Genomic DNA, 26,062 nt, shown 5'->3' on the forward strand with positions numbered 1-26,062 from the left:
GATTCTTAGTCTGGTGTCCTTTCCACTCAGGACTCTTCTTTCAGATTTTTTATTTTTTACCCCACTATCTCAATTCCTATTACTGGTCTCTGCCCCAGTCTCTGCCTTTACTTTGAGAAAACCCAACTGTACTCGAAAACTTGCAGTACTCTTAAGATCATGTTTCTAGAAATACTGTTAGGGCTATTTTTAGGATAATAACTTCATAAACTCCCTTTTTAACCTGTTAATGAGTAGAATATGTATTTTTCAACTTAATTGAAGTACACTATTTGTTTGCTAGGGCAGCTATAACAAAGCACCATGTACCCACAAACGGGTGGCTTGTAAGACAATTATTGCTTACAGTTCCGGAGGCTGGGAGTCCGAGATTAGGGTGTCGGCCATGTTGATTCCTTCTGAGGGCTCTGAGGGAGAATCTTCCGTGCCCGTCTCGTAGCTTCTGATGACTGCTGATGATTCTTAGTGTTTACTGGATTTCAGATGCATTGCTCAAAGTCTCTGCCTCCAACTTCACATGGCCATCTTCTCTCTGTATCATTAACATCTTCAAAACATGATTGAAATAACGTGAATCAACAACCACCACAAAACCCTATTTCCAAATAAGGTCATATTCCCTGATGCCTAGGGTTAGGACTTCAGTATGTCTTTTTGAGGGGACACAATTCAATCCATATCGTATACTACATTTCACATATTTAAAGTATAATTAGTTTTCCATATGTATACACAAGGAAACCATCACCAGAATTAAGGTAACAAACATCTCCATCACCCCCAAAGTTTCCTTGTGTCCCTTTGTAATTCTTCCCTCCCTCTACCCCACCCTCAGGAAATTACTGACCTACTTTCTGTCATTTAGGGTACACTTTCTATAATTTTATATAAGCAGAATCATACAGTATGTGTTTTTTGGGGGGAGGCTAGCTTTTGAGATTCATCTATGTTGCTACCTATAGCAATTTTGCTGAGTAGTGTCCCATTGTGTGGATATTATACAATTTGTTTATCCATTCAACAGGTAATAGACTTCTCTCTGACAAAGCTATCCACACATGTATAGGTTTCTGTGTGGACACAGGTTTTCACTTCTCTTGTGTAATACTTAGGAGTGGGATTGCTGGGTCATATGCTAAATACATGTTTATAAGAAGCTGACAGACTTTTCGAAGTGGGCGTATATCATTTTACTTTATGAGAGTTTCAGTTGCTCCATGTCCTCAACAACACTTGGTATGGTCATTTTTTCCTTTTCTTTTTTTAGACCTTTTTATGGAAACCCTGGTGGTGTAGTAGTTAAGAGTTCCGCTGCTAACCAAGAGGTCGGTGTTTCGAATCAACCAGGCGCTCCTCGGAAACCCTCTGCAGCAGTTCCACCCTGTCCTATAGGGTCACTATGAGTCGGAATCGACTTGATGGCAATGTTTTTTTTGTTTTTTAATGGGTGTGTAGTGGTATCTCATTGTGGTTTTAGTTTGCATTTCCCAGAAGACTTTTATGTTGAGCATCTTTCAATGGACTTATTGGTATATCTTCTTTTGGAAAGTGTTCACATCTTTTTAAATTATTATTAATTGAACTTTAGATGAAGGTTTACAGAACAAAGTAGTTTTTCATCCAAGAGTAGACATGTTATTGTATGACATTAGTTAACAACCCCACGGTATGTCAACATTCTCCCTCCTCAACCCTGGGCTCCCTATTACCAGCTTTCCTGTTCCCTCCTGCCTTCCAGCCCCTGCCCTAGGGCTGGTGTGCCCCTTTAGTCTTGTTTTGTTCATGGGCCTGTTCAATCTTTGGCTGAAGGGTGAACCTCAGGAGTGACCCGATTACTGAGCTAAAAGGGTGTCCAGAGGCCTTACTCTCAGGGTTTCTCCAGTCTCTGTCAGGCCAGCAAGTCTGGCCTTTCTTTTTGAGTTAGAATTTTGTTCTACATTTTTCTTTAGCTTTTTTCGGGACCCTCTGTTGTGATCCCTGTCAGAGCAGTCAGTGGTGGTAGCTCAGTACCATCTAGATGTACTGGGCTCAGTCTGGTGGAGGCTGTGGTAGATGTGGTCCCTTAGTCCTTTGGACTAATTTTGAAAAGTGTTCACATCTTTAGCTCATTTTCTTACTGGGTTTGTCTTCATATTACTGAGTAGTAAGAGTTCTTTATATATTCTGAATACAAGTCCTGTGATATTAAATTTATTTATTTATTTATTTATTTTAATATATATGTGTTGTTATATCTTCTTGTTCAGTCTGCGTCTTTCCTTTTGACTTCTAAATGGTGTTTTTTGAAGAGCAAAATTTTTTTTGATTTTGATAAAAGCCAATGTTTTTTTTTCTTTTTATGGTTTGTATTTTTTGTGTTCTAAGAAATCTTTGCCTGGTTCAAGGTTACAAAATTTTCTCCTGGAACTATTATCACTTCAAATTCTATATTTGACTCTATGATCTATTTTGAGTTAATTTTTGTGTGTAGTGTGAGATAAGGGTCAGTGTTCATTTTTTTGCCCACATGAATGTCCATGATCCAGTAGTACTTGCTGAAATGATTTTCCTCTTCTCATTGAATTGTTCTAGCATCCTTGTTAAAGATCAGTTGACCAAATATATAAGGGTCCATTTATGATTTCATCGTTCTTTATGTCTATCTTTGTACCAATACCAAACTGTCTTGATTACTGTGGTTTTATAGAAGGTCTTGAAATCAAGTAGACTAAGTCCTCCAACATTGTTATTCTTTTAAAATTGCTTTTGTTATTCTATGTTGTTTGTGTTTCCATATACATCTTTGAATCAGCTTACCAATTTCTACGAAACTTGCTGGAATTTTGATTGCGATTGCATTCAATCTGTAGGTCGATTTGGGGAGAATTAGAATCATAATAATATTGAGTCTTCCAATCCATGTACATATATGTTTTCCATTTACCTAAGTCTCTTTAAATGTCTTTCAGTACTTCCTCTTGTTTTCAGTGTAGAAATCTTAGAACTCTTTACATTTATTTCTAGGTATTTTATAGTTTTTGGTGATACTGTGAATGCAATTATTTTTTAAATTTCATTTTCCCATTGTTTGCTACTAATATAAAATAACACAATTGATTTTTGTATATTAACCTTATACTGTGAAGTTGCCAAAATTATTAACTCTGGTAGTTTTGTTGATTCCTTCACCCAGTGAATTAGACATCACTAGTAAGTATTCTCTGACACTGTGTCTGAAATTTTTGCTGTTCTTCTAAACTCCTGGCAGCACCCAGTACGTGCGTTGGACCAGTACGTGCGTTGGACCAGTACGTGCGTTGGAATGGCCCTCTTAGTCCACTGTTGATTAATCTAGTCCGTCATTGATTTACTTCTCTGTTTTAGTGGAGGAGCTTTTAAACCATGAGCTCCACAGAGTAGTGACCACATCCATCTTATTTACTGCTACACAGTAGATGCTTAATATTTTTTGAATGAATGCCGACTTTGGCACTTCTGGACTCTCTTCCTCTTCCCTACGTTTTCCTTTGATATATCTCATTAGTTTGGACAACAGAAATTTCCAAGTCTTTAAGCTCTGGTTTCACTTTGCACACTTCATCTTTAATCCTCTCTCTTGTGCATTTTACTATAAGCGGCAAGGAAAAAACCACTCGGCCCCTTTTGGATGTTGCTTAGAAATTTCCTCTGCCAAATATCCAAGTCCATCACTTAAAAGTTCTGCCTTCCACCAGATATTTGAACATAATTCAGACAAGTTCTTTGCCACTGCATAGAAAGCATCACCTTCCCTCCAGTGTCCAATCACTTGTTCATCATTTCATTTTAAAGCCTCACCGGAAGGGCGCTTAACGTTCACATTTCTAGCAACATTCTGTTTATGATGATAGCTTTCATCACAGCTCTCAATTCTTTCTGAGCCCTCATCAGAATCGCCCTTAATGTCCATAACTTTACCAACTGCCTCTTCAAGGCAAACTAGGGCCTTACTATGAAGTACATCAAAATTCCTCCGGCCTCTACCCATTATCCAAATCCACTTCCACATATTAGGAACCACTCTCTCTGGCACCAAATTCTTAGTTTCTTTAGTGCTGCTATAACAGAAATACCAAAGTGGGTGGTTTTAACAAAATTTATTTTCTCACAGAAGTCTGAAGTCAGGGCGCTGGCCCTAGGGGTAGTCTCTCTGTCTTCTCTAGGGGAAAACCTGTTTCTCTAGCATTTTTCTCAGCGTTCCTTAGAGATCTCCACGTGGCATCAATCTTTCCCTCATTTGTGCTTGCTTTGAATCGACTCGATGGCAGTGGGTTTTTTTTGGTTTGGTGCTTGCTTTTGTGCCTAATCTACTCTTTGTAGATCTCATAAGTGTTTAGGTTTAAGACACACCCTACACTGATGTGGTCTCATTAACATGACAAAGAAAGCCCTATTCCCAAATGGGATTGCATCCACAGGGATTTTGGAGGTGGGGGGGGGGAACACAATTCAATCCATAAGACGCCTGGTGCCTGGCATGTAAGGTACTCAAAAAATTCATTGAATAATTCCAGATCAAAGGTAGGTAGCATTTACTAATATGTATGACAATTTTTTTTTTTTTTTAATGACAAAACTAATCATTCTTTTAACTCAGGGGAGTTTAGAACATGCTGGAAATACAGGATCCTGGCTCTCTGGTGCTGCCCCAGCGTCTCTTGGACACTCATTCTCTTGCTGTCATTCTAGTCTCTGTTCTTCCTGCTTCCTCATGCAGGTGGTACTAGAAAGAAGGCTTGGCCTGTACCAGGTGTTAGGAGCAGGTACCCACATTCCTTGTTTCTGGTTACTCTGCCTTGGACATGTCAGGCAAACTTGTGGAGAAGGAAATTTTATAAAGATCAGCACCCACAGTCTCACAGGCATGAGGCCTTTACACAAGCTAGCTAGACATTTTTCATCAGAGAGAAATGGATGAAATAGACTCAAAGAAGTTTTTCTGCCTTCAGATTCAATGTCCTTTTGCGTGGCAATGTGGCCCAATGCATAGGACTGTGGGTTCTGAAATCACGCAGGTTTCAGTTCAGATCCCACTGCCACCACTTATCCTGGTGTGAGCTCATTTCATCTGTAAAAATGCTGAGTGTGGCGTTCCATGACATGCTAAGCATTGCTTTGCTTTGACAATTATAAGTCTTCTTACTAGCCCTTTCCAGTATTATTTTCAAATATATCTAACTTAAGTGAACTGAAATGCTCCGAAAACTGGGTGGTTAATTATTAAATTTGGGGTTAATCCTTATTGATAAATATTTTGTCATTTTTTTATTGTGCTTTAAGTGAGTTACAGTTCGTTAGTTTCTCATAAAAAAGATTCATATACACATTGTTATATGACCCTAGTTGCTATCCCTATGTCAGCATACTCCTTTCCACCCCGGATTTCCAGTGTCCATTCAACCAGCTCCTGTCCCTTTCTGTCTTCTTATCTCACCCCTGGACAGCAGCTGCCCATTTAGTCTCATGTATCTACTTGAACTAAGGACGCACCTCATAAGTATCATTTCATGTCTTATAGTCCAGTTTTTGTCTGAAAAGTTGACTTTGGGAATGGTTTTAATAGAGTCCGGGGGCCATGTCTTCTGGGGTCCCTCCAGTCTCAGTCAGACCATTCAGTCTGGTCTTTTTACTAGAATTTGAGTTCTGCACCCCATTTTTCTCCAGCTCTGTCAGGGATTCTCTGTTGTGTTCCCTGTCAGGGCGGTCATTGGTGGTAGCCAGGCACCATCTAGTTCTGGTCTCAGGCTGATGGAGTCTCTGGTTTATACGGCTGTTCTGTCTCTTGGGCTCATATTTTCCTTGTATCTTTGGTGTTCTTCATTCTCCTTTGCTCTAGGTGGGCTGGGACCAATTGAAGCACCTTACATGGCCGCTTGCTAGCTTTTAAGACCCGAGACACCACTCACCAAAAGTGGGATGCAGGACATTTTTTAATAAGCTTTGTTATGCCAATTGTATTTTGTCATTTTTTTAGTATACCTTTTTTCTACTTTAGTCTATCATAGTGAACATGACTGGTCACATTTGTCTGTGATGACTGAACCCCCCTAGAAGATACAAGAATGGTGTTCAGGTCATCATTCTAAAGAACAATTTTCAATGCTCAGGATTAGAACACTAAGAATATGAGGTCTTACTGAGATTACCTTGACCCCAAAGCCATATCCTAGCAATTACATTTTTTACTACCTCATGCTGTGCACGTATTCTAATAAAAGCAGAATATGAGGGGAGGGAGGATCTATTATCACAGTGTGATCATTTAACATATTTGCTTATAAGGCCTTCTCCATAGCCTGCTTCTATTTAAGGCTGCCCAGCTTGGCAGCAATACATGCTGCCTTGCACAACTGGCATATCGGTATGCGTATGTGTGTGCACTCATGCACGTGCCTTTTTCTAAAGAGCAGAAAGGTGTAGTGGACCATTCCGAACAGGGCAACACTATCTTCAGCCCAGTGGAAGAACCTGGATAACGCAGCTTTACCTTGAACCTTGAATGGCTCTGCCTGGAGCAACCGAGGATGTGGTGAAATGGTTTCAGGAGGCCGGCTCTGCCTCTGAATAGTGAACTGGTGAACCTAGAAGGGAAACTTCCTGCTACAATAACACAGCAAGGCGATGTGATGAACACTTTTATTTACAAATATAATTAAAAGCTCTGACAGTTATCATGCTCTTCCTTGGAACCTGAAAAATGTTGGTTTGTTTTTTTAAAGTGCATGCAAAAGAAGTAAAGCCTTTTTTTTTCCATCATTTTTTATTGTAAGAAAATACACAGTTTGAAAGTGTGAATAATGCAATATTTATGACCAAGAGATGGGACTTAGGGGAGGGGAAGGGACATAAAGAAAAAGATCAAGATGACCTGATTGAGAGACAGTGTTGAACTCCAAATACTGAATTGGAAAAAGGGGGGGGGGGGGGGAGGAATAGGAGGAGGAAGTAAAAAAATTTGATCAGAGAAACAGTTAAAATACAATATGAAAATAAGTAATACCTCTCCTTAAATTCCTTCTATACACAAAATACACGATTTGCCAAAGCCCAATTTGTGCTACTGGGATTCTGTGAGCTCCTTAAGTATATTCACATCCTCTGCGACAGCAGAAAATGATTATGATACAATCAGAATACGCTGAAGACAAGTTAAACTCTTGCCAGCAGGTTCTTAAAAATCACAAGATCTCTTCACCCCACCCACCCCCCCAGCCCCAAAAAAGTAATAATATGTCACCACTGATATGTACATCACAATTAGTTTCTGTAAAATGTATCAAATTTTCAATCTTTAATAAAACTTTGTTTTTTTTTTTTTTTTAATTCCTGATGAATAAATACCAAAAAAATAAAATAAAATAATGCAGCAGCTAGTTAAGGTGTAAGGCTGCGGATATTGTGTCTCTCTCCCCCTTGGCGTTTATTATTATTTATTTTTTGCTTTACTTTCACAGATTGGTGGTAATGAGTGATTGCTTAAAGCAATATACATCCACTTTTGTTGTTGTTGTTGGTTTATTGTTTTGTTAAAATTGTCTCCCAAAGCTTTCACTGAAACGTTCTGAATCACATCAATACTCTGACGTGTACTATGAGTAGAAGGGATGGCCAGGTTCCGGCCAGCACTGAAGTTGACACGGGGGGAGGAAGGGGGCCCCTGATGGAGTAAGAATAAACAGGCACTAGTCCGACACGATGTCAGTAAGAGTAAGAGAGAGAGAGAGAGAGAGCGCGAGAGCAACGCCCGTTAAAATGGGGAATGTGGTTTTGCAGGGTCTGAATTTTTTTTCTTTTTCTTTTTTTTTTGTAAATGGCAAAAAAATTTAATCTCATCTATAGTCCTCCTTAGGAAAATCTAATGTAACCAAATTCCCAAATCCCATTCTGAGGCTCTCCATGTCAAAAGTTTCGATCTCTCGCTCTTGCCTTTCCAATAGGTACTTTATTCTCTCGCTGCGTTCCTTCTGAAGGGCAGCCAGCTCTTCTTCAATCTGAAATAAGCACAACGAGCAGTCCTTAGTGGAGAGGATCTCCCAAAAGTACCCACACGCACGCTTGTACACACACATGCATGTATGTGACACGCAAATGCACAAGAACCAAGAGTAAACTAGACTGAGAAGGGCTGGGAGAATCCTGTGATAAGCCTCTCGTATCTAATCTATTACACTTAAAACTTGCTCACCAGAGTAAAAATGTCTGGGGCCCACCCGGGGCTCACAATACCATTCTAGCAAGCCAAGCAACTGGGCTGATCTAGGTCAGTGTCCTGTTTCAGCAGGAGATGGCTCAGGAGAAGCTAAAAGACACTCAAGCACAATTAGATTGCGCTGCTTTCCCACAGAGAGCTGAATGCCCCCTGGGTCATTAGCAATTTAGTTCTAGGGCAGGATCTGGGAAGATATTCTGTTACATCGGTCTCAGAGAACTACCGGAAGGAAGTGCCAATAACTGGTTAAGGAAATAAATGCTTCATATCTCTGAGATGCCTTATGAAATCCTTTCTACTTCGTATTCCCCAGCAATATCTAAACCAATGAATATTTCAATTCAGATAACATTTATTATGCATGGCAATATCAGCCTCTCTCCATTTTAATTTTCTTAAAGAGCCCTGCTGGTGTTATCTCTTGGTTTAGAAATGGCCAAAAATAAAAGCCAAATCTGCATTTGGCTTCCTAGTGCCATTTAGCAGCCAGGAACATAACAGGAGCTTTTAACCCAATGCCATCAGCTCACGGCACCGCTCATGTTATATCAACTGCCCAGTAACCCATGTCACTCCTCTGGCTGGGAAGGTTGAGGGTTTCCTAGAAGAGTAGTAGAAAGGGCTTAGGCTGTGGAATCAGACAGACTTGTGCAAGTAACTTAACTGTTATGAGCCTGCCCTGCAGAATAGGGATGACACCCACCTCTCAGGGACACGGGGAGTATAAATGCAGGAGATAAATGTAAAGGGCCTCGTTTACTCTCCCAGTACAGAGGCAGGGCTCAGTAAGTGGCATTTCCGAGGCCATCTTCCCGCCCTCCACCAGTCCGTACAGGACCTACACTAACCCACATACCTTCTGCTCAAGATGTGCTCTGCGCAGAGACACCCTCTGCTCTAGCTTCTGGAGCTCGCGTTCATGTTGTGCCTCTGTTTGCATCTTGATTTTGCTCTGGTAGGCGTTGAGCAGCTCCATTTCCTGCTGGAGCTGTAGCCTCAAGGCCTGGCATTCTGCTTCTTGAGCCTCATCTAGCCGTAACTGCGGGGGCACAGAAGACACACACTGTAATTCCCCTCTAGCTTACAGCACTTGGTGACTACTGGATGTTTTCTTGTGTGGACTGAAATGGGTCCCCCCAGAAGAACAGATGCCCTAGGTACGTTCAGGGTTAGGAATCAAAAATTACAGGAAAGTCTGCCCAATAAGCTTCCAAAGCTGTAAACACATTCTTCTCAGGATGGTCTGAAACCAGAGCAGCAGGAATCAGCGAGGCTACACACTTCAGTGATTGAGGCCACGGGCTTTGGAGGCTGACACCCGAGTTTGAATTCTAGCTCCATTCATTTAGAGATACCACCTTGGCAAGTTAGTTAACCTCTCCAAGTTTCATATTTTTCACCTGAAGAAAATAACAATAATAGTTCCTACTTTCTAAGATTGTTGTGATGATTAAATAAGAATTCATCTTAAGTCCTTGGCATAGTTGTTGATGCATACTAAGTATTCAATAAATAGTAGCTGTTATCCTTATTTTGGTTTCGACTAGACCATTTCCGTATTTAGATACCTTTAGCTCAAAACCCATCATATATTTAGATATCCTTAACTCCAAAAAATGAATCCATTCTCTGTAAAACTTGAAGAATATACCACAGTACTGTTATGCTTCCAGCAAGTAATGTTGCCCTCTATTAGCTATCCAGGAGCCCTAGCGGCACAGCAGTTAAGAGCTTGGCTGCGAACCAAAAGGTCGGCAGTCTGAATCCACCAGCCACACCTTGGAAACCCTATGGGGCAGTTCTACTCTGTCCCGTAGGGTTGCTGTGAGTCGGAATCGACTCGACGGCAATGGGTATTAGCTACCCAAGTTATCCTGCTATAAGCAAGCTATAACTCAAGTGGCTCCAAATCTCTTCCCCTCAGAGGGTAGTCTGGCTAATCTCATGGGGCACATTCTGGTTTGAAGCAGGGAAATCCAGAACATAAGGCAGCCTGGCAGTTTCCCTTGTCCCCTGCAGCAACCAAACTTTGTATTTACACACCAAGATGCCCAGGTCCTGCGTGGGGAACGAGTCAAGCCAGCCAGCAGAAATGCCTTCCTATCAATCAGCACAGTGTAACAGTCCCCGGGGGTAACGGTTCCAGAAAGGTTTTTGGTCGTTAGCAGGACTATGCTTGGGGATGATGACCCCACCCCCATTCCAGGCTTAGTTTTGTCCAGATTCAGCAGGTTCTCAGTTCAGCTGAGAACTATGAGATTAGAACCCTTGAATTGGATAGTTCCATCTACCCTGAGCTTATCTGAAGGTTTCTGTATAAACCACTTTGCCAAGATACTTATTCTCCACCTTATGCTTCCTTCCCTAGTCTGTACAATTTGTGACAATAATCAACATATCTCAATTGAGACATGACCTCTTGAAATGTTATTAGAATGATTTTAGAAAGTTACTTGCATAGTATCTTCTTTAGTACTTTTGGAGAAATATACTAAAGAGATAAAATGAACATAAAATAAATTACGTAATAGTATCGTCAAAGTACTTTCTAATAGTTAATCCTAACCGGCTTTTTTATTAAAACCCACTAAAGAGAATAGCTCTCTTCTCATTTTCCTGATGAGGAATGAAGGGAGAAGAGATACTAGACACAATGGACAGCCAGTCTGCAGCAGGTTCAGGAACAGCCTCAGGGATAAAACGCCAAAGGGTTTACAGGTTCCCCAGTGAGGACTGTGATCGATCATCTCATGACATGGGAGGTTCTTTCCCAATAAAAGGAATGAAATCCCTGTTACTTTCTCCTTGCCCAGCAATAGTTGCTGTAAGGCCTGGCCAAGTGGGTGAGAGGCTCATCCTATGAGCGGTTTAGTCCATTGAATCACCTCCACCTTCTTTTGTTTCTGGCATTCTATTATTAATGTCAGTAACTAGGTTATTCTGTACCAGCTTCTGACTCTATGCAATTCCCAGTGCCAGAAGTCAGAGAATATTCCAGTATTTGGTATTCAACACCCCAAATCTACACAGACCAAAAACCATTAAGTTTTATAAGAGTATAGATAAATATCATGTCTGTTTTCTAAGAAGTGATAGAGGCAGTATAATAGTGGCCAAGCATATAGGCTTTAGGCCAAAAAAAAAAAAAAAAAAAAAGGTTCAAATTTCCACTTCACCACTAATTAGCTATGTGACTGCCTAAACCAGGGTTGGCAAACTACAACACACGGGCCAAATCTGGCCTGCTGCCTGTTTTTGTAAATGAAGTTTTACTGGAAGACAGACACACTCATTTGTTTACATCCTGTCAGTGTCTGCTTTCGTACAGCAACAGTAGAGCTGAATAGTTGTGACAGAGACCACATGGTCCACAGAGCCTAAAATATTTATTCTGACCCTTAACAGAAAAACTTTACCAACACCTGCCCTAAGCAAATGGCTCTGAGTCACTAAACCTCAGCTTCCTCATAGCTAAACTAGGGTTAAAACAGTAACTACTTCAAAGGGCTTTCATAAAAATGAAATAACACCTAGATAATATTTAAAACACTGCCTGGCACATGGCAAGTAGCCAGTAAAGAGTAGCTGTCAAAATCATATGTTCTTTTATCTCCACCTTGTCTCAGAAGAAGGAAACCCTGGTGGCATAGTGGTTAAGAGCTACAGCTGCTAACCAAAAGGTCAGCAGTTTGAATCTGCCAGGTGCTCCTTGGAAACTCTATGGGGCAGTCCTACTCTGTCCTATAGGGTTGCTATGAGCCAGAATCGACTCGATGGCAACGGGTTTGTTTTTTTGTGTCTCAGGGGGCAGGGTATTTCTCTCCTTTTATTCAAGTGCAATTATGGACCTATATTCTTCATCTCATTCTCTTCCATTTTATATAATAAACATTGATTGAGCACTTGCTATATGGCAGGCATTGCTGCAGATGCTGAGAATACAAAGATAAACGAGACAAAAATACTATCAACCTCTATGTTCCTGTCAACTCTCTCTCCCCTTTTCCTTACCATTAGCCTATCTCTGCATTTCTCATCTTTCGTTCCTCAATCTGATCCTAACTCTCTACTTCAATAGCTCACATTAGGGTCACCAATGAACATCCTGAGGTGGTCTTTATCCTACTTGACCTCCCAGCAGCATCTGGCGCTTCTGATTGCCCCTTCTTCTGGAAATCTTTCCCTTGCCTTCTGAGGTGCCACCCTTCTTAGTTTCTTCTTCCCTCTCTGGCTCTTCCTTTTCCGGCTACTCCCAACCTTACCTGGTCCTGGGCCTTTTTCCTAAGAATCACATTTATTCCAAAGGCTTTAATTACCATCTGTATGGAAATGACTCCCTCATTTATAACCCTATTTCAGACTTCACTTCGGAGGTTCAGACTAGTTTATCTGGCTGCCTATTAGACATCTTTACCTGGATCTTTCCCAGAGCCTCAAGCTCAACACAACTAATATTAACTCATCATTTTTCCCTCTTTTCACTTCTCTAATCTGCTCTGCCTCCATTTTCACCATTTGGAAATCTACCATTTTCCTCAAACCTAGAAGACTGGGAGTCATCCTTAATACCCTTTTACATTCAATCTGGTCTCAGTTCTACCTACTGTCTAGATTTCAACCTTGTTCTCTTTTCTTCATCCTGATTGCCTCCTCTCTAGTCTAGCAGCACTTCCTCATGCCCAAGTAAAAGCAGCGATTTCATAAATGATTTCCTTATATCCACTATTGGCATTTTCCAGGCCATTCTCTACCTGTCACCAGAATGATGGTTCCAAAATGCAAATCTGGTATCAGGTCCCTGCTTAATACTTTTCAATGGCCTCCCACTGCTTTTAGGACAAAGATAAAAATTCTTAACAACGCCTGCAAGCCCCTAATGATCTAGCCCCTATTTTCCCTTCCAGTGTTATTCTCATGTTACTCTCCTCCTAGTTCTCTACATTTCAAACATAATGTATTTCTCTGAGTTCTTCAAAGCTGCCACTATCTCTCCCATCTTTACACATATAGGTCTTTTTGCCTGGCAGGTGCTCCGACACCTCAGATTAAATAATCATTTTGTCAGAGAGGCCTTTCCCAAGTCTCCAGATCAGGTTAGCTCTCCTGGTTTATACTCTCTTGGCTCCCTGCATGTGCTCAGCCATAACATTAAGCAGACTTTTTCAATGTCTCCCTCCTTCACTGTTCTGTAAACTCCACAAAGACATGATCCGTGACTGTCTCATTCACCACAGTATTCCATGATTCCTGGGGCACAGTGTAGACACTCAATAAATACTAGGTGGACACATGAATGAATGCACTGGTTCCTACCTTCAGCCTAAAAACATGTCCAAGCCTTTCCCGACGAACAGAAGTCCTCCTTTACCTCTGTCTCCTCCTCTAGCTGCAGCTCTTTCTCCTTTCCATCACGGTTAAGGATCTGGGAAGAGCAGCCTCACTTACAGTTTCTACCTCATCTTCTAATTATTCTTTCAGTGCCCTGTAATGTCTTCCATTCCCACCATTCCACTTATTGTCTGTGACAATTAATGGTCAAGCCCAGTGTCAAATCCAATGGACATCTCAAAGTTCATTATTTTAATTGGTTTCTCTGTGACATTTGAAATGATCAACCAGAAACCTTTGTTCTGGTTTTTGTGACATGATCTCTTCTGCTTCCCCTCCCATTGTCTCTGGTTACTTGTCTTCTTTGGTCAACTTCTACTCAGCCCTCAATGGTGGTATTCACCAGACTCTGTCCTTAGTCCCCTGCCCCACTAATGCTATCTCCTGTCCCTAGTAGACCTCATCTATTCCTAACAACTACAACGGCCCCATATACCAATGATGTCTAAATTTGTCTTTAGTCCTGGCATCCTTCCTAAATGTATAGATTCATATTTCCATCTCTGTACCTATCTACACTCGCATAGCTCAAATAACATGTTCACAACTTAGTCAATTATTTCCCCAGACATTCAAACTCACACCTTCTTCTATTTTCCTATCTTGGTAAAAGGTTTCATTCTATCGTCAAACCTGCCTCTCAAATTGCTCACCAAGTTCTATTTTATCTCCTAAATATTTCTCAAATCCTTCCCCTCCTCACCATCCCTATTAGAATGATCTCTCTTAGTTCAGGGCATTTTTTACCTGGACTGTTACAATAGCTTCCTAACAGGTCTTTTTACCTATATTTGCCACATCGCTACCAGTATCTTTCTACAACACAAATCTGGTCCCATCACTCTCCTTTTTAAAATAGGCTTCAGTAGTTCTCCATTGCTTATAGAATAATGCCCAAACTCCTTAATATGGCGTTTGAGGATGTGACACTTGACCCGCTTCCTCTAAACAAGTACTCTATACTACTGTCATAGCAACTACTATGAGTTTCTCAAATGTGCCACGCTCTTTCAGGCCTTTGAGTCTTTGCATATGCATGTTTGGTGAACTCTTACTCCTTAAAACTCATCCTGTGAAACCGTCACTGAGTTACCAGGCAAGCTCCCATTCCTGGCTTGCCAAGACCTTTATGACCTCTCCATTTTGGTCTCCCACAATTCTCTCCTTGAATTTTGGCCTCACACCAAAGTTCTCCCAGTTGCCATATGCACACTTTCCATCCTTGAACCTTTGGCTATGTTGGTCCCTTTTCACAGAACCTGTTTACCTCAGTGAATTCCTTCAAGCTTCTCAGCTCCAGCTGGGAAGCTTCCCCTAGATCAGATTAGTTCTTCCTACTTGTCCTCTCATAGCCCCAAGCACCTTGTACTTCAAAGCACTGAGGCTTTATTATTATCGCTTAAGTGTCTGACCTCCTTGCTAGGCTGAAAACAGTGTTAGGGCAGTGACCAGCTGCTGCCCACCTAGCTCATCTCTACACCTCTGAGCCTAGCAGAGTGCGAACAAGATGCTTAGTGAAAGTTTATTGAACGAATGTGCCTGTGTGTCTGCTTCCTCACTTGATTGTGAGCTCCATAAGGGCAGGGACTGTGTCTTACTCCTTTGTGCCTGATATTACTTTGGGGGGTGGCAAGCAAATCTTTGATGAACGGACATATGATATTTGTGGTATCTATCACATCTTGCCCTCAAAGTCCTTATGTGCCACGGATTTGATTTAACATGTTATTCCTTGAGTTCCGTGTTATAAGATGCACTCCAGCAAGCATCCACATTGCCTTGGCTTTATTCCATGTCGTCATTTCCTCAGTTCTTTGAGCAGAAAAACAGCAATATCCTAAATTTGTGCAAGAATCATCTTGGAAACAAAAGGCTGGATCTTGAATTTCCTTGATTCCCAAAGCTCTTGAAGCTGTGGCACTGAACCTAACCACTTACCGCTTGAGAGGCCATCATTTCATTTATACTCTGTTCATACTGCTCTGCCAAAATGGCAAGTTTTCTCGTCTGCTCATCTTTCAGTGTCTTTAAGATTGTTTTGTGCTCATTCTTTGGAGTAACTTCCAACTGGTGATTCTTGAGTGCTTTATACTGTTTGGTCTGTACTTTGCAAGTGTCCTGAAACTGTTTTTTAATTTGCATTTCCATGGCCTGTGTAGAAGAAGTGACAAAGGAAAAATACACATCAGAATACAGAAAGCCTTCCTTTCTAATGATACAATACAGTGCCTGGACCATCTGTTTTTTGGTGCAGTGACCCATATTATTAGTTTATAATAATGAAAATAATACATATGACACACACAGGTGTTAATTCTACCAACACTTTTGGTTTTATGTTAAATGAAAAGAAGTAATTTGGAATTTACAAATGGCTTCAAAGAAAAAATGAATTGGTCCAAGGGAATGACAACTCTAACCAGATTGCAGAACATTACTGAAGTTTAGCATGTTAAAAAGTTGGCCATTATTTTACTGGTTTCCTAGACAAAGTCTGCAATGTATTCTATTGCTGCTTCCCCCCGTCATCGTCTCCCCATTTCTGAGTGAGAAAGGGGATGACATTATATAACCAGCCCTCACTGCTCCGGCTTAGAGCATTTCCTTGACAAATCAATAAAGGAGAACATCTGGATAGTGCTTCACATCCTAACCCACTTCCACTGGATTTTAGTGTACACTGATAGGGAAAGCGACTTTAGCAAGGAGAAGGTAGGGTGTGTTATTGAAGGCCAGGAGATATTCCATCAGGTTGCCTCATAGTCACATGTGTACTTCAGGAACACAATGAGGACATATGATAATAGAGATCACTAATTAGACAGGATTTGGTTAGAAGAAGAATGTGGCCAATATTATCGAGGTTGGCCTAGTATCTGTGCCAGCAATGACAATATCCTCCCTATATATAGCAATAGCTTAGTCCATGTCGCTTGTTAATTATCAGTCAGCTGAAATTATCCTGAGGCGGTGAGGGCCAAAGGACTTTCTCAACATATTCTAGTGCAGGGGCAGTAAATGCCTGTCATATATAGATTTATTCCTCACTCCTGTGTCCATAACAGACATCACTAATCAATCATAGTCTTTCCTCAGAAGCTTGAATGTGGCTTCTGAGTCCTTCTTAACACAGCAGCACTCAAGGTAGCTACTACCAATAATCTGAGTGGGATGAGAGATGAAATTTACTTGTCATATACCCGCCAAGTAAATTTCTTATTTCCTGGGATTCGAACCACTGCTATTAGTCCAAATTTTAAAGAGGGCAGGTCATGAAGAGGTCAGAGAAGCTATATAACAGATACAAAGAGACACCGAGAGATCATCTAATACAATGGTTTCCAAACCAGTTTGCCCAGCAGCATCTCTCCAGCAGTCTGTTAAATACACATTCTTATCCTTCACACCTGGAGGTTCTGATTCTGTAGGTGTGGGGCCCAGGAATTTGGAATTTAAAAAAGTTGCCCAGGTACATCTGACCATCAGTCAGCTTTAGGAACCACTACTCCAGTCCAACTCTGTTCTGGACCACAAATATGGAAATACTTCTATTTCTTCTCACCTTTAAGTTTTTTGGCTGTTGCCGGAGTTCCATGACATGCTTTCTGTGCAGTTCCCTTTCTCGCCTCTTGTTGTACTCCAACTGGTTTTCCAGTTCGGTCTGGTGCTGTAGGCGGATCAGATCCATGCGAAGCTTCTGTAACGTGTGCAGCTGCCTGTACTCCAGCTCTCGGGTGGACTCGTCGTGCCGGATTAGCATGGCGTGCTCCATCTCCTTCTGGGTCCTCTTTTTATTTAGTTCCTGCATTCAGGAACAAAGATAAATGGAGAGAGATGAGTGGAGATGAGTTGGAAGAAATGCACAACTAAGTGAGGGACAACCAGGAATGGCTCAGCTAACTGTCTCTTAATTAAACCCGTTAGTTTTTGGCACCATGGTTTAATGGGATTGGATTAGCAATCCCTGGAGATTTAGGTTCTGTTCTTGGGCCCACCACTTACAAGACGGGCAACTTTCTAGCAGTCACAACCGCACTACCTATGAAATGGGATTAATTCTACCTGCTCCCTTCATATCTCACAGAGCTGCTGTAAACTTTAATTAGGTGATGTGTTACACGTGGGTGCTAAACAAATGTTTCTTCAGTGAGGCTAGTGGTTCTCACCTCTGGTTTCCCACTGAAATCACACAGAGGAAGCTTTTATAACAGAAGATACCTGAACCCCACAACCTGAAATTCTGGTAATTGGTCTGGGGTGGCCCTGACAACAATAGTTGGAGGAATTCTCCAGGTGATTTTAATACGCAGCCAGGGTTGAGAATCACTGAACTCAACTGATAACGCCTGGGATGTTTTTAGTTTTCTGGAAAATGCCCTGTTTTTACATGTATCAGAAGTAGGACAATTATCTATTTTTTAAAATCTCAGAGTTTAGGCCTTGCTGGGAAAAAGCAGACGAGGTCTCTCCCCTTTCATTTTGTCCATTACAGTCTGTTTGATCTTTTCTAGATCTATTCATTCTGTTCTTTCCAGTGCTACTTATGCCTGTCTGTCTTTTTTTTTTTTTTTTAATTGGGATGGGGAAAGGAAACTAGGAAAAAAAGAAAGTTGAGTGGCATTTTTTTCATTCACCAATTCAAGAATATTTTCTGAATAACACTATATACAAAGATCTGAACCATGTGCTCTGGGTACATAAATGTTTATGAAGCCACGACATCTGTCCTCAAGTTGCTGATACTCTAATGCTGTTGTGTGCCATCAAGTCAATTCTCTCTATGACGGAGTACAACTGCCCCATAGGGTTACTTAGGTCATAATCTTTACAGAAGCAGATTGCCAGGTCTTTTCTCCCACTGAGCAGCTGGTGGGTTCCAACTGCTGACCTCTTGGTTAGCAGTTGAGTGTTTAACCAGAGTGCCACCAGGGCCAGTTAATACTCTAATAGGGAAGCGTAACAGACATTTATTGGAGTATATGCTCAGCTCACAGCTGACTGAATCAGGGGCACACAGCTGACCCAACCTCTACCTGTTTTCTTTCCTTGGAAGTTGGAATTGAGCTTCAGAGACAGTTAATCTCCACATGTGACTGGAATTGAGGGACATATGAGAATGACATATGTGAGAGCCATCCACTGCTATGAGGGCTGAGGATCACAGATAGCTGGGCTTCAGAGCAAGAAGAATGAAAAAGAGAGAAAAAGAAGTGCAGGGACTACATTGATGCCTACGTTCCAGACTGGTTTCTAAACCCTTCGGTAGGCCCAGTGTATTCCTGCTATTGGATTTGGTAAAGTATTCCTATATTCCTAGAGCAAATTACCTGGTTTTAGCTAAAGCTAGTTCAAACAAATTTCAGTTAATATGCAATCAAAAAGAACCTTAATTGAGGTTTTTGCTTTTGTTGTTGTTCTTCTGGGAAGCAGATCTCTCAAGTACTTTAACAGCCGATACTTTGCTAGTCTCATCTGAGGTTCCCTGTTTAATTTTATGTAATAATGTTACGTCTTTTTTTTTTTTTTAAAGATCCTTAATACAGAGAAATAAGTTGTGTGTGCAAAAAAAAAAAAACTTTTTTTTTTTTTAAAACAGCAAGGTTACAAATGATAAGGGCTATAAAAGAGGTAAATATTTGATGTCATCAGATTTCTAAAAAGGGTGGTATTACTACTAGTTAGGAAGGTTAAGGAGAGGAGAAAGCATCGGAGCTGGACTTTAAATTAGAATACTAGGGTGTCTCCTCTGACGGCATCCACTATGGGAGGAAATGCAGGTCACAGGAACATCAGTAAAATTTACAGATTGGTGTGGCTGAGAGTATCTTGCATACTTGAGCTTCTATCTGTTTGAAGAGAAGTACTTTAAACAGCACAGCAGCTATTTTATTATCAGAGCACAGTCACTAATTACGCATTTATTCATTCAAAAATATTTGTGGAGCATTGTGTGGGGGCATTGTAAAGCCGTGAACAAGGGTATCTCCTCATGGAGCTTAATTTCTAGTCGGGAAATATCTGAAGTATAAGTAAATTTGTTTTAAAAAAGAAAAGATAATTTTAGAGCATCTTCCCCCACCGGCTTCAGCGTTTTTCTTGTTTTATTTTTCTTTACCTGGACCATCAAGTGTTCTTCTTTTAAAGATCACCAATCGGCCCCTAGGTGGCACCACAGGACAGTGAGCCGTTGCCAGAGACTAAAGCTTTCCCAGAGCGATGACCCAAAAAAAACTAAGGAAACTCTCTAAGTGGCTAAACGCCCTGTTTCTAGGGTCACCTTTGACTTTTTAATCATCTTTGACTTTTGAGTAGCCAGAGCCCCAAAGCTGGACAAGAGAACATCCCATACCTTCCTAAAGTGAGAAGTCCAACCTGAGTCTGAGGTCTGAGGGGCCCAGAACCCTGAAGCTCTTGGTGCAGGGGGAGGGGAACGGAGAGACAAAAAGCAAACATGTTTTGGAAGAAATCACATGCTCTTCTTTATGCTTAATAGAATGTTCTACATGTTGACCACAGACTACCTCCATCAGAATTACCTGGGTCGCAAGTGATTGGTCTTTATAACAAGCTACCAGGTAATTCTGATTAAGTTTGAGAATCGATAGAAAAATATTCAGGGTATGAGTCAGGAGACTTGAGTGTCAATTCAGCTCCTCCCCTGACTTCAGTATGGCTTTGGGCAAATCTCTTAACCTACATTTTAGTTTCCTCAGGTGTAATGTGGTTGATAACAGTACCCACCATGGACTACCATTTTTGTAAAGAGGAAATAAAAGAACATGTGAAAATGCTTCAAAATGTAGAAATATATGTCATTTTTATTTTTCTGTATTCAGAAATGAATATAGGGCATATATGATCTTAAATGTAGTTATTATAAACTATTAGAAGAGTAAGAGAGAATCATGATATTGAAATGGCTTTCTGTTATAACTCTAGGTTGTTCCCTTTACCTTTAATTCATACATCTGAGTCACTGGCGTGTAAGATGGTAAACTGCCTATAATATTTCAACTACGGGAAAAAATATTCAGCTTAAGATGAGCCTAGTGCTTTGTCTATATAATAACACCTAATGTGCTTTTAAAATTCTCAGTGTGATTTCATTTGTCTCATGCAGTTCTAACTGCAACCCTGTGAGGCAGTAAGATACAAGGGTTTACCATTTTATATGCAGTAACTAGGCATGTGGAAACTGAGAGACTGATGTGTTAGACTAACAGGCTGTACAACTTTTATAAGTTAGAACTGGGACTAAAACTCGGATTTTTAGATTTTCAACATTTTTCATTAAAAGACGTCCCAATGAAAGGCTTCCCTTTTCCTGTTTTATGCTTTTTTAGTCTAGGATTAGATACTTGGAAGAATTTCGATGCCACGACAGCTTCGTCTGCACAAATGACAGATCGTACAGCCACATCGTGTGCACCTTTAGCTTATGCAAATTCAATGCAATGAGCTCAGCCGCAATTAAAAAAACAAAAACAAAAGTGAAGGTACAGGTGATTCTGCTCCCCTTGCATTCAATGTGCATATGCCCTGGAGGCAGCTGAGGGGGGGAAAAGAAGCTCCCATCCCCCCCCGCCCCCCATCCACACTGCACACTGTAAGCATCTTGCCAAGCTGAGCGCGAGCTCAGTATTGAAACACACACCCTTTTCCAACATGTGCACACAACACAGCCCCCAAACACCTTACCACACTTCATGAGAAGCTAGCACCTGTGTAAAATGTGACTCCAGGGTGCGTCCCCCAACCTTCCCTCCCTAACCAAGTTTCAAACATTCTAAGTTTCAACGGAAGTGGTACTGATGTCTTTAAAAGCAGCCCATCTCACTCACGTCAAAAATTTTGACCTCAGGCCTCCTGAGGTTGAGTAAGAACTAGAATTCAAACTTGTAAATGGAGATGTTGTTAGCCTATGTCATGTAATGCTCTCTTAGTTTCACTTCTTAGTTTCAGTAAAATGGTTAGAAAATGGTGAGCCTTTGTATGGAGTGATGACCAAGAAAGAGCCTCAATCCAGTCTGTGGCAATCTTTTTAAATGTTTTCCTTAACTAAAAGGATTGCTAATACCCAGTTTGGGCAAAGATATAGGAAAACAGGCAGTCTTATGCTTTGCTGGTGGATGTATAAACTGGTACGATGCTTTTAGAGACCAATTTGCAATGCTTCCTTAAAATTTATGGGTATTTAAAATTTTAGACATATACACTCTTTTACCCAGAAATTCCACTTTCTACAAAAATACTTGCAAGTCTCTAAAAAGATCTATGTACAAAGACGGCCTCTGTGGCATTGTTAGTAATACTGTAAAACTTCAACTAATTGTTTACTGAGAGGTGCCTCATGAAAGAAATGATTTCACAACAAAATACCATCAGTGGTTAAAAAGAATGAGGCACAGCTGTGCGTCCAATATGGTAAATGAGGGGGGAAAATAAGAGTAACAAAACACTATAGTGGACACCTGTCATATTTGTGGGCGTGGCATCAGTTGCCCTTCTTCCGTTAACAGGCCCCTTTTCTTGGTTTGAGAAATTACTCCACACTGTCTGGAATCAGAGAGGCTGCTGAGCCAGGTAAGGCACATTACCCAGTAAGGTTCAGTCTCTCCTACGAATGTGAATTTTGAGCAGAACTGATACAAGGACTAAATGTGATTGGAGCACATTCATCCACAGGGTAGGGAGCTTTTGCTCCCAGGTCACAGAAGATGCTTTCCCAGCTTGGTCCTTCGTCATTTCCAGCTTGGTTCTTCAGCTTCTGTCACCTATCCCACATCCTTCCAACAGATTCCTTTCCATGCTTAAGCCAGAGTTCGTTTCTGTTGCTTGCAAATCAAATACATACTGATAGTAATGTGATCTCAATTTTTGTGAAGTTATATATAATATATAAGCTATATGTATGTATGGAAACCCTGGTGGTGTAGTGGTTAAGTGCTATGGCTGCTAACCAAAGGGTCGGCAGTTTGAATCCGCCAGGCGCTCCTTGGAAACTCTATGGGGCAGTTCTACCCTGTCCTACAGGGTTGCTATGAGTCGGAATCAACTCGACGGGACTGGCTTTATATGTATGTATACAGGAAACCCTGGTGGCACAGTGGTTAAGAGCTACGGCTGCTAACCAAAAGGTCTCCAGTTTGAATCCACCAGGCGCTCCTTGGAAACTCTATGGGGCAGTTCTACTCTGTCCTATAGGGTTGCTATGAGTCGAAATCGACTCGATGGCAACAGCTTTGGTTTGGTTTTTGGTATGTATACATGTACATAGGGAAAAAATCTGGAAGTATATATACCAAATTAACGGTGACCATCTCAGGGTAGAGACTGGATGAAATGGGATTATTGAGAACATTCACTACTCAACATTTACACACACACACTTCTATATGTGCCTCTGGAATAAGCCTAAACAAAGGAAAATCTGAGCTCTTAAGAAAGAATATCCTTACAAAGTGATCAATTATTCTTAGCTCAATTGATTGGTTAGAACCCAATACTACAGTAATAAAAGTAGTTTCTATCATTTTTTGGAGAGTAACTACCTTCTATAGCTTTTATTGACACTAATTGTCTACTTAGTTTAAATCTTCCTTCAAATGTGTCACTAGAATAACAATACTACTTGCCAAGCATTTTTAATATTAATAATTGCCAATACCTTATTTCCAACCGCCTGTTGGTCTTCTTCTCATTGATTTTTTTGCCTTCTGAAAAACTCAACATGTCTAGTACTGAACTCATCATTTGCTTGCTAAAAATTCTCAGTTTCCCTGTTTCTGCCCAAATCCACAATTCCCCAAGTCTCAAACCCTAGAAACAATTTTGATACCACCCTCCTTTTCTCCTCATATCCTACTGTATGCCATCTCGTGTTTACTTTATACTCCAAAACGTGTTCCAAATCTACCTTTCTTTTGACAGCTACCACCACCCTCCAAGGCCAGGCCCCATTGCCTAGTCTCTTTCCTCTAATTCAGTGTTTCTCAATCTTTTTTCCATTACTGCCCCTGTAAGGAGACTTCCCCACCCCTGAAATGTTAATACCACAGATATACTGTACACATGTTTATGCACTGTGACCCTTCGGAAGGCCACAAGCCATTGTAATACCTAAGATTCTCCCTCTCCCCCAAGAAAGTTTTCTCCCCTTGGGGGCAATGTCGCCTCACTGCGAACACACGCTCTATTCCAGCCTGTGTACCACTGCCAAACTGGGCTAATCTCTCCAGAGTAAACTTTTAGCTATATCACTGCCTGGCTCAAAAACGTTCAGTGATTTGTTTCCCCTTTCCAATAAGATAACATATATAAAGAGCTTGAGCCTGGCACATAATAATGTGTTCAATAAATCTTTGTTTGCTTCACCCCTTCTTTTGCCTGTTTGAATCAAACACACTGCTGTTGAGTCAATTCTAACACACAGCAACCCCACAGCATTTCCAAGGCTGTAAATCTCTACGGAAGCAGACTGCCACATCTTTCTCCCGAGGAGCTATTGGTGGTTTCAAGCCACTGACTACCTTTCAGTTAGCAGTTGACTGTTTTAACCACTGCACCACCAGGGCTCGTATTTGAATACTGCTCTCCAAAAAAGATTATACGGTGAAACCTGTGACAGCCGGAATTTGATGGGACTGCCTAATTTTTCTGGGTCTTGCAAGTTTTCCACCTTTGATAGGGTGCAGACTTACCACTTTTCTATCGCCTTCTATTAGTGAGTGGAAAATGTGAGTTTTCCTTCTCTGACAGGTTTCCGCCTTTCACATGTTCTGGCATTCGCTAGTTTTACTGAATACCATTAGCTGTGCGTGATGTGCTTGTGTTCCCTCATGCCAGTGAACACTGGGTTTTAGCAAACTTTGACATTTTTATCAATGTGCTAGCCAGCTTACGAAGTTTTCCCTGACTAGGCCAGACCATACTGATTTCCTGTTGAACTTAGCATCTGCAACTGAGTCACATTCTGTATTCCTTGCCTCAGTTAATGCCATCATATCCACTTACTTCCCCAAACTAGGAACTTTGAAGTCATTTTTGACTCCACCCTCTTTTGAAATTCCCACACCCACTGGTCAAAACTTACTTGTCTGTTCTGCTTTAGAAATGTCACTCAGCTCATCTCCTTTCTCTATCCCCACTGCCTCTTCTAGACTGGAACTAGACAAAGAGCATTCTAGCTGCCTTCGCAGTGCTTTGCTTCTCACTACTCCAGCCTATCCCTCACACTGATGGACTAATTTTTCAATTAAAAAAAAAAAAATCTCGCCATGTGAGTCTCCTGCTTAAAAACCTCTGACGGCCCTGCACTGCCTTCAGGCTAAAGTCTAGACTCTTGGTTTAACAAAAAGGCCCTCCATATTCGGCTCCCAGTGACTCATGTTTGGACACTCCACTCCACACACCCACAACTCTAGTCACACCCAGGTTCTCGTCAATCACTGCATACTCCAATGCCCTTTCATGGCTATATGACCATGATACTTTATATGTCTTTTTTAATACCTCACATATTATATTGCAATTAATTTGTTACATGTCTGTTCCTCCTATTAGACTTAGGGCTACTTGAAGGCAGGGAATGCTCAGTAGGCCTGGTGTCTAGCACAGTGCCTGGCACACAGGAGGCACTCAGCAAGTGCTGGATGACTGAATGAGTGAACTTAGTTTGTAGAGTATCACACTGTTATCTCAGTGTTTCATGTGCAGCCACAGAAACATGAGTCCTTGCCAAGTACGTTGGAAGCAAAAATTATTCTACTTCTTTTGATTCTCCACTGCATGATTTGGCTTATATATAATAAAACCAAAAACCCACTGCCGTCGAGTCAATTCTGACTCATAGCGACCCTACAGGACAGAGTAGAATTGCCCGATAGCCTGGCAGATTCGAACTGCTGACCTCCTGGTTAGCAGCTGTAGCACTTAACCACTATGCCACTAGGGTTTCCTGGCTTATAATAGGCGCTCAATAAAGTTCTATCGCAATCATTTGGGAAGAAGTGACTCCTTATTCTGGAAGTGGGCTTTCTCATGTCAATGGTAAATTCATTCACTGACTTTTTTTGTATACCTACTCTGTGCATGCACTATGCTAATGGCTAAAGATGTAGGACATGGTTATGGCCTTCACAAAGCTTACTGTCTTGCAAATCAATGACAGTAGTTAGGAACATAATTATTACCTCCCGAATGTTCTGCTGTTCCACCTCGTGCCGCTTGATCATTATTTTCCGCTTGAAGAAACGACAGTTTTTGTCATAGTACAGTCTCTGTTGAGTGAGAAGGTGGGCTTCCTCTTCCGCCTGTGTGTGCTGCAAGTTCTCTTTATGCTTGGATATCCGTTCCTGCTTCTCTTTCTTGGGTGTGCTATGGTCCTCATTCATTTCCTTTATAAAAAAAGAAACAAAGAAAAACATGCCAGTTCCGTGAAACAAAAGG

General features: G+C 41.1%; 1 protein-coding gene across 5 annotated transcripts in view; it reads right to left on the reverse strand.

Annotated features, from left to right (window-relative positions):
* Window positions 1-6,672: 6,672 nt before the first annotated feature.
* Window positions 6,673-26,062, reverse strand: part of TAOK3 (TAO kinase 3) — a 178,686-nt gene continuing 159,296 nt past the window's right edge. For all 5 annotated transcript variants that reach the window (XM_049865543.1, XM_049865548.1, XM_049865545.1 and 2 more), the window contains 5 exons: window positions 25,807-26,010; window positions 17,178-17,417; window positions 15,554-15,766; window positions 9,084-9,266; window positions 6,673-8,009 (listed from right to left, as the gene is read on the reverse strand). In XM_049865543.1, the coding sequence (XP_049721500.1) occupies window positions 7,848-8,009; window positions 9,084-9,266; window positions 15,554-15,766; window positions 17,178-17,417; window positions 25,807-26,010 (1,002 nt within the window). In that variant the 3' untranslated portion in view covers window positions 6,673-7,847. The remainder of the gene's footprint in view (window positions 8,010-9,083; window positions 9,267-15,553; window positions 15,767-17,177; window positions 17,418-25,806; window positions 26,011-26,062) is intronic.

The sequence above is a fragment of the Elephas maximus genome, chromosome 22 (genome assembly GCF_024166365.1).
Source record: "Elephas maximus indicus isolate mEleMax1 chromosome 22, mEleMax1 primary haplotype, whole genome shotgun sequence".
NCBI classification, from domain to species: Eukaryota; Metazoa; Chordata; class Mammalia; order Proboscidea; family Elephantidae; genus Elephas; species Elephas maximus.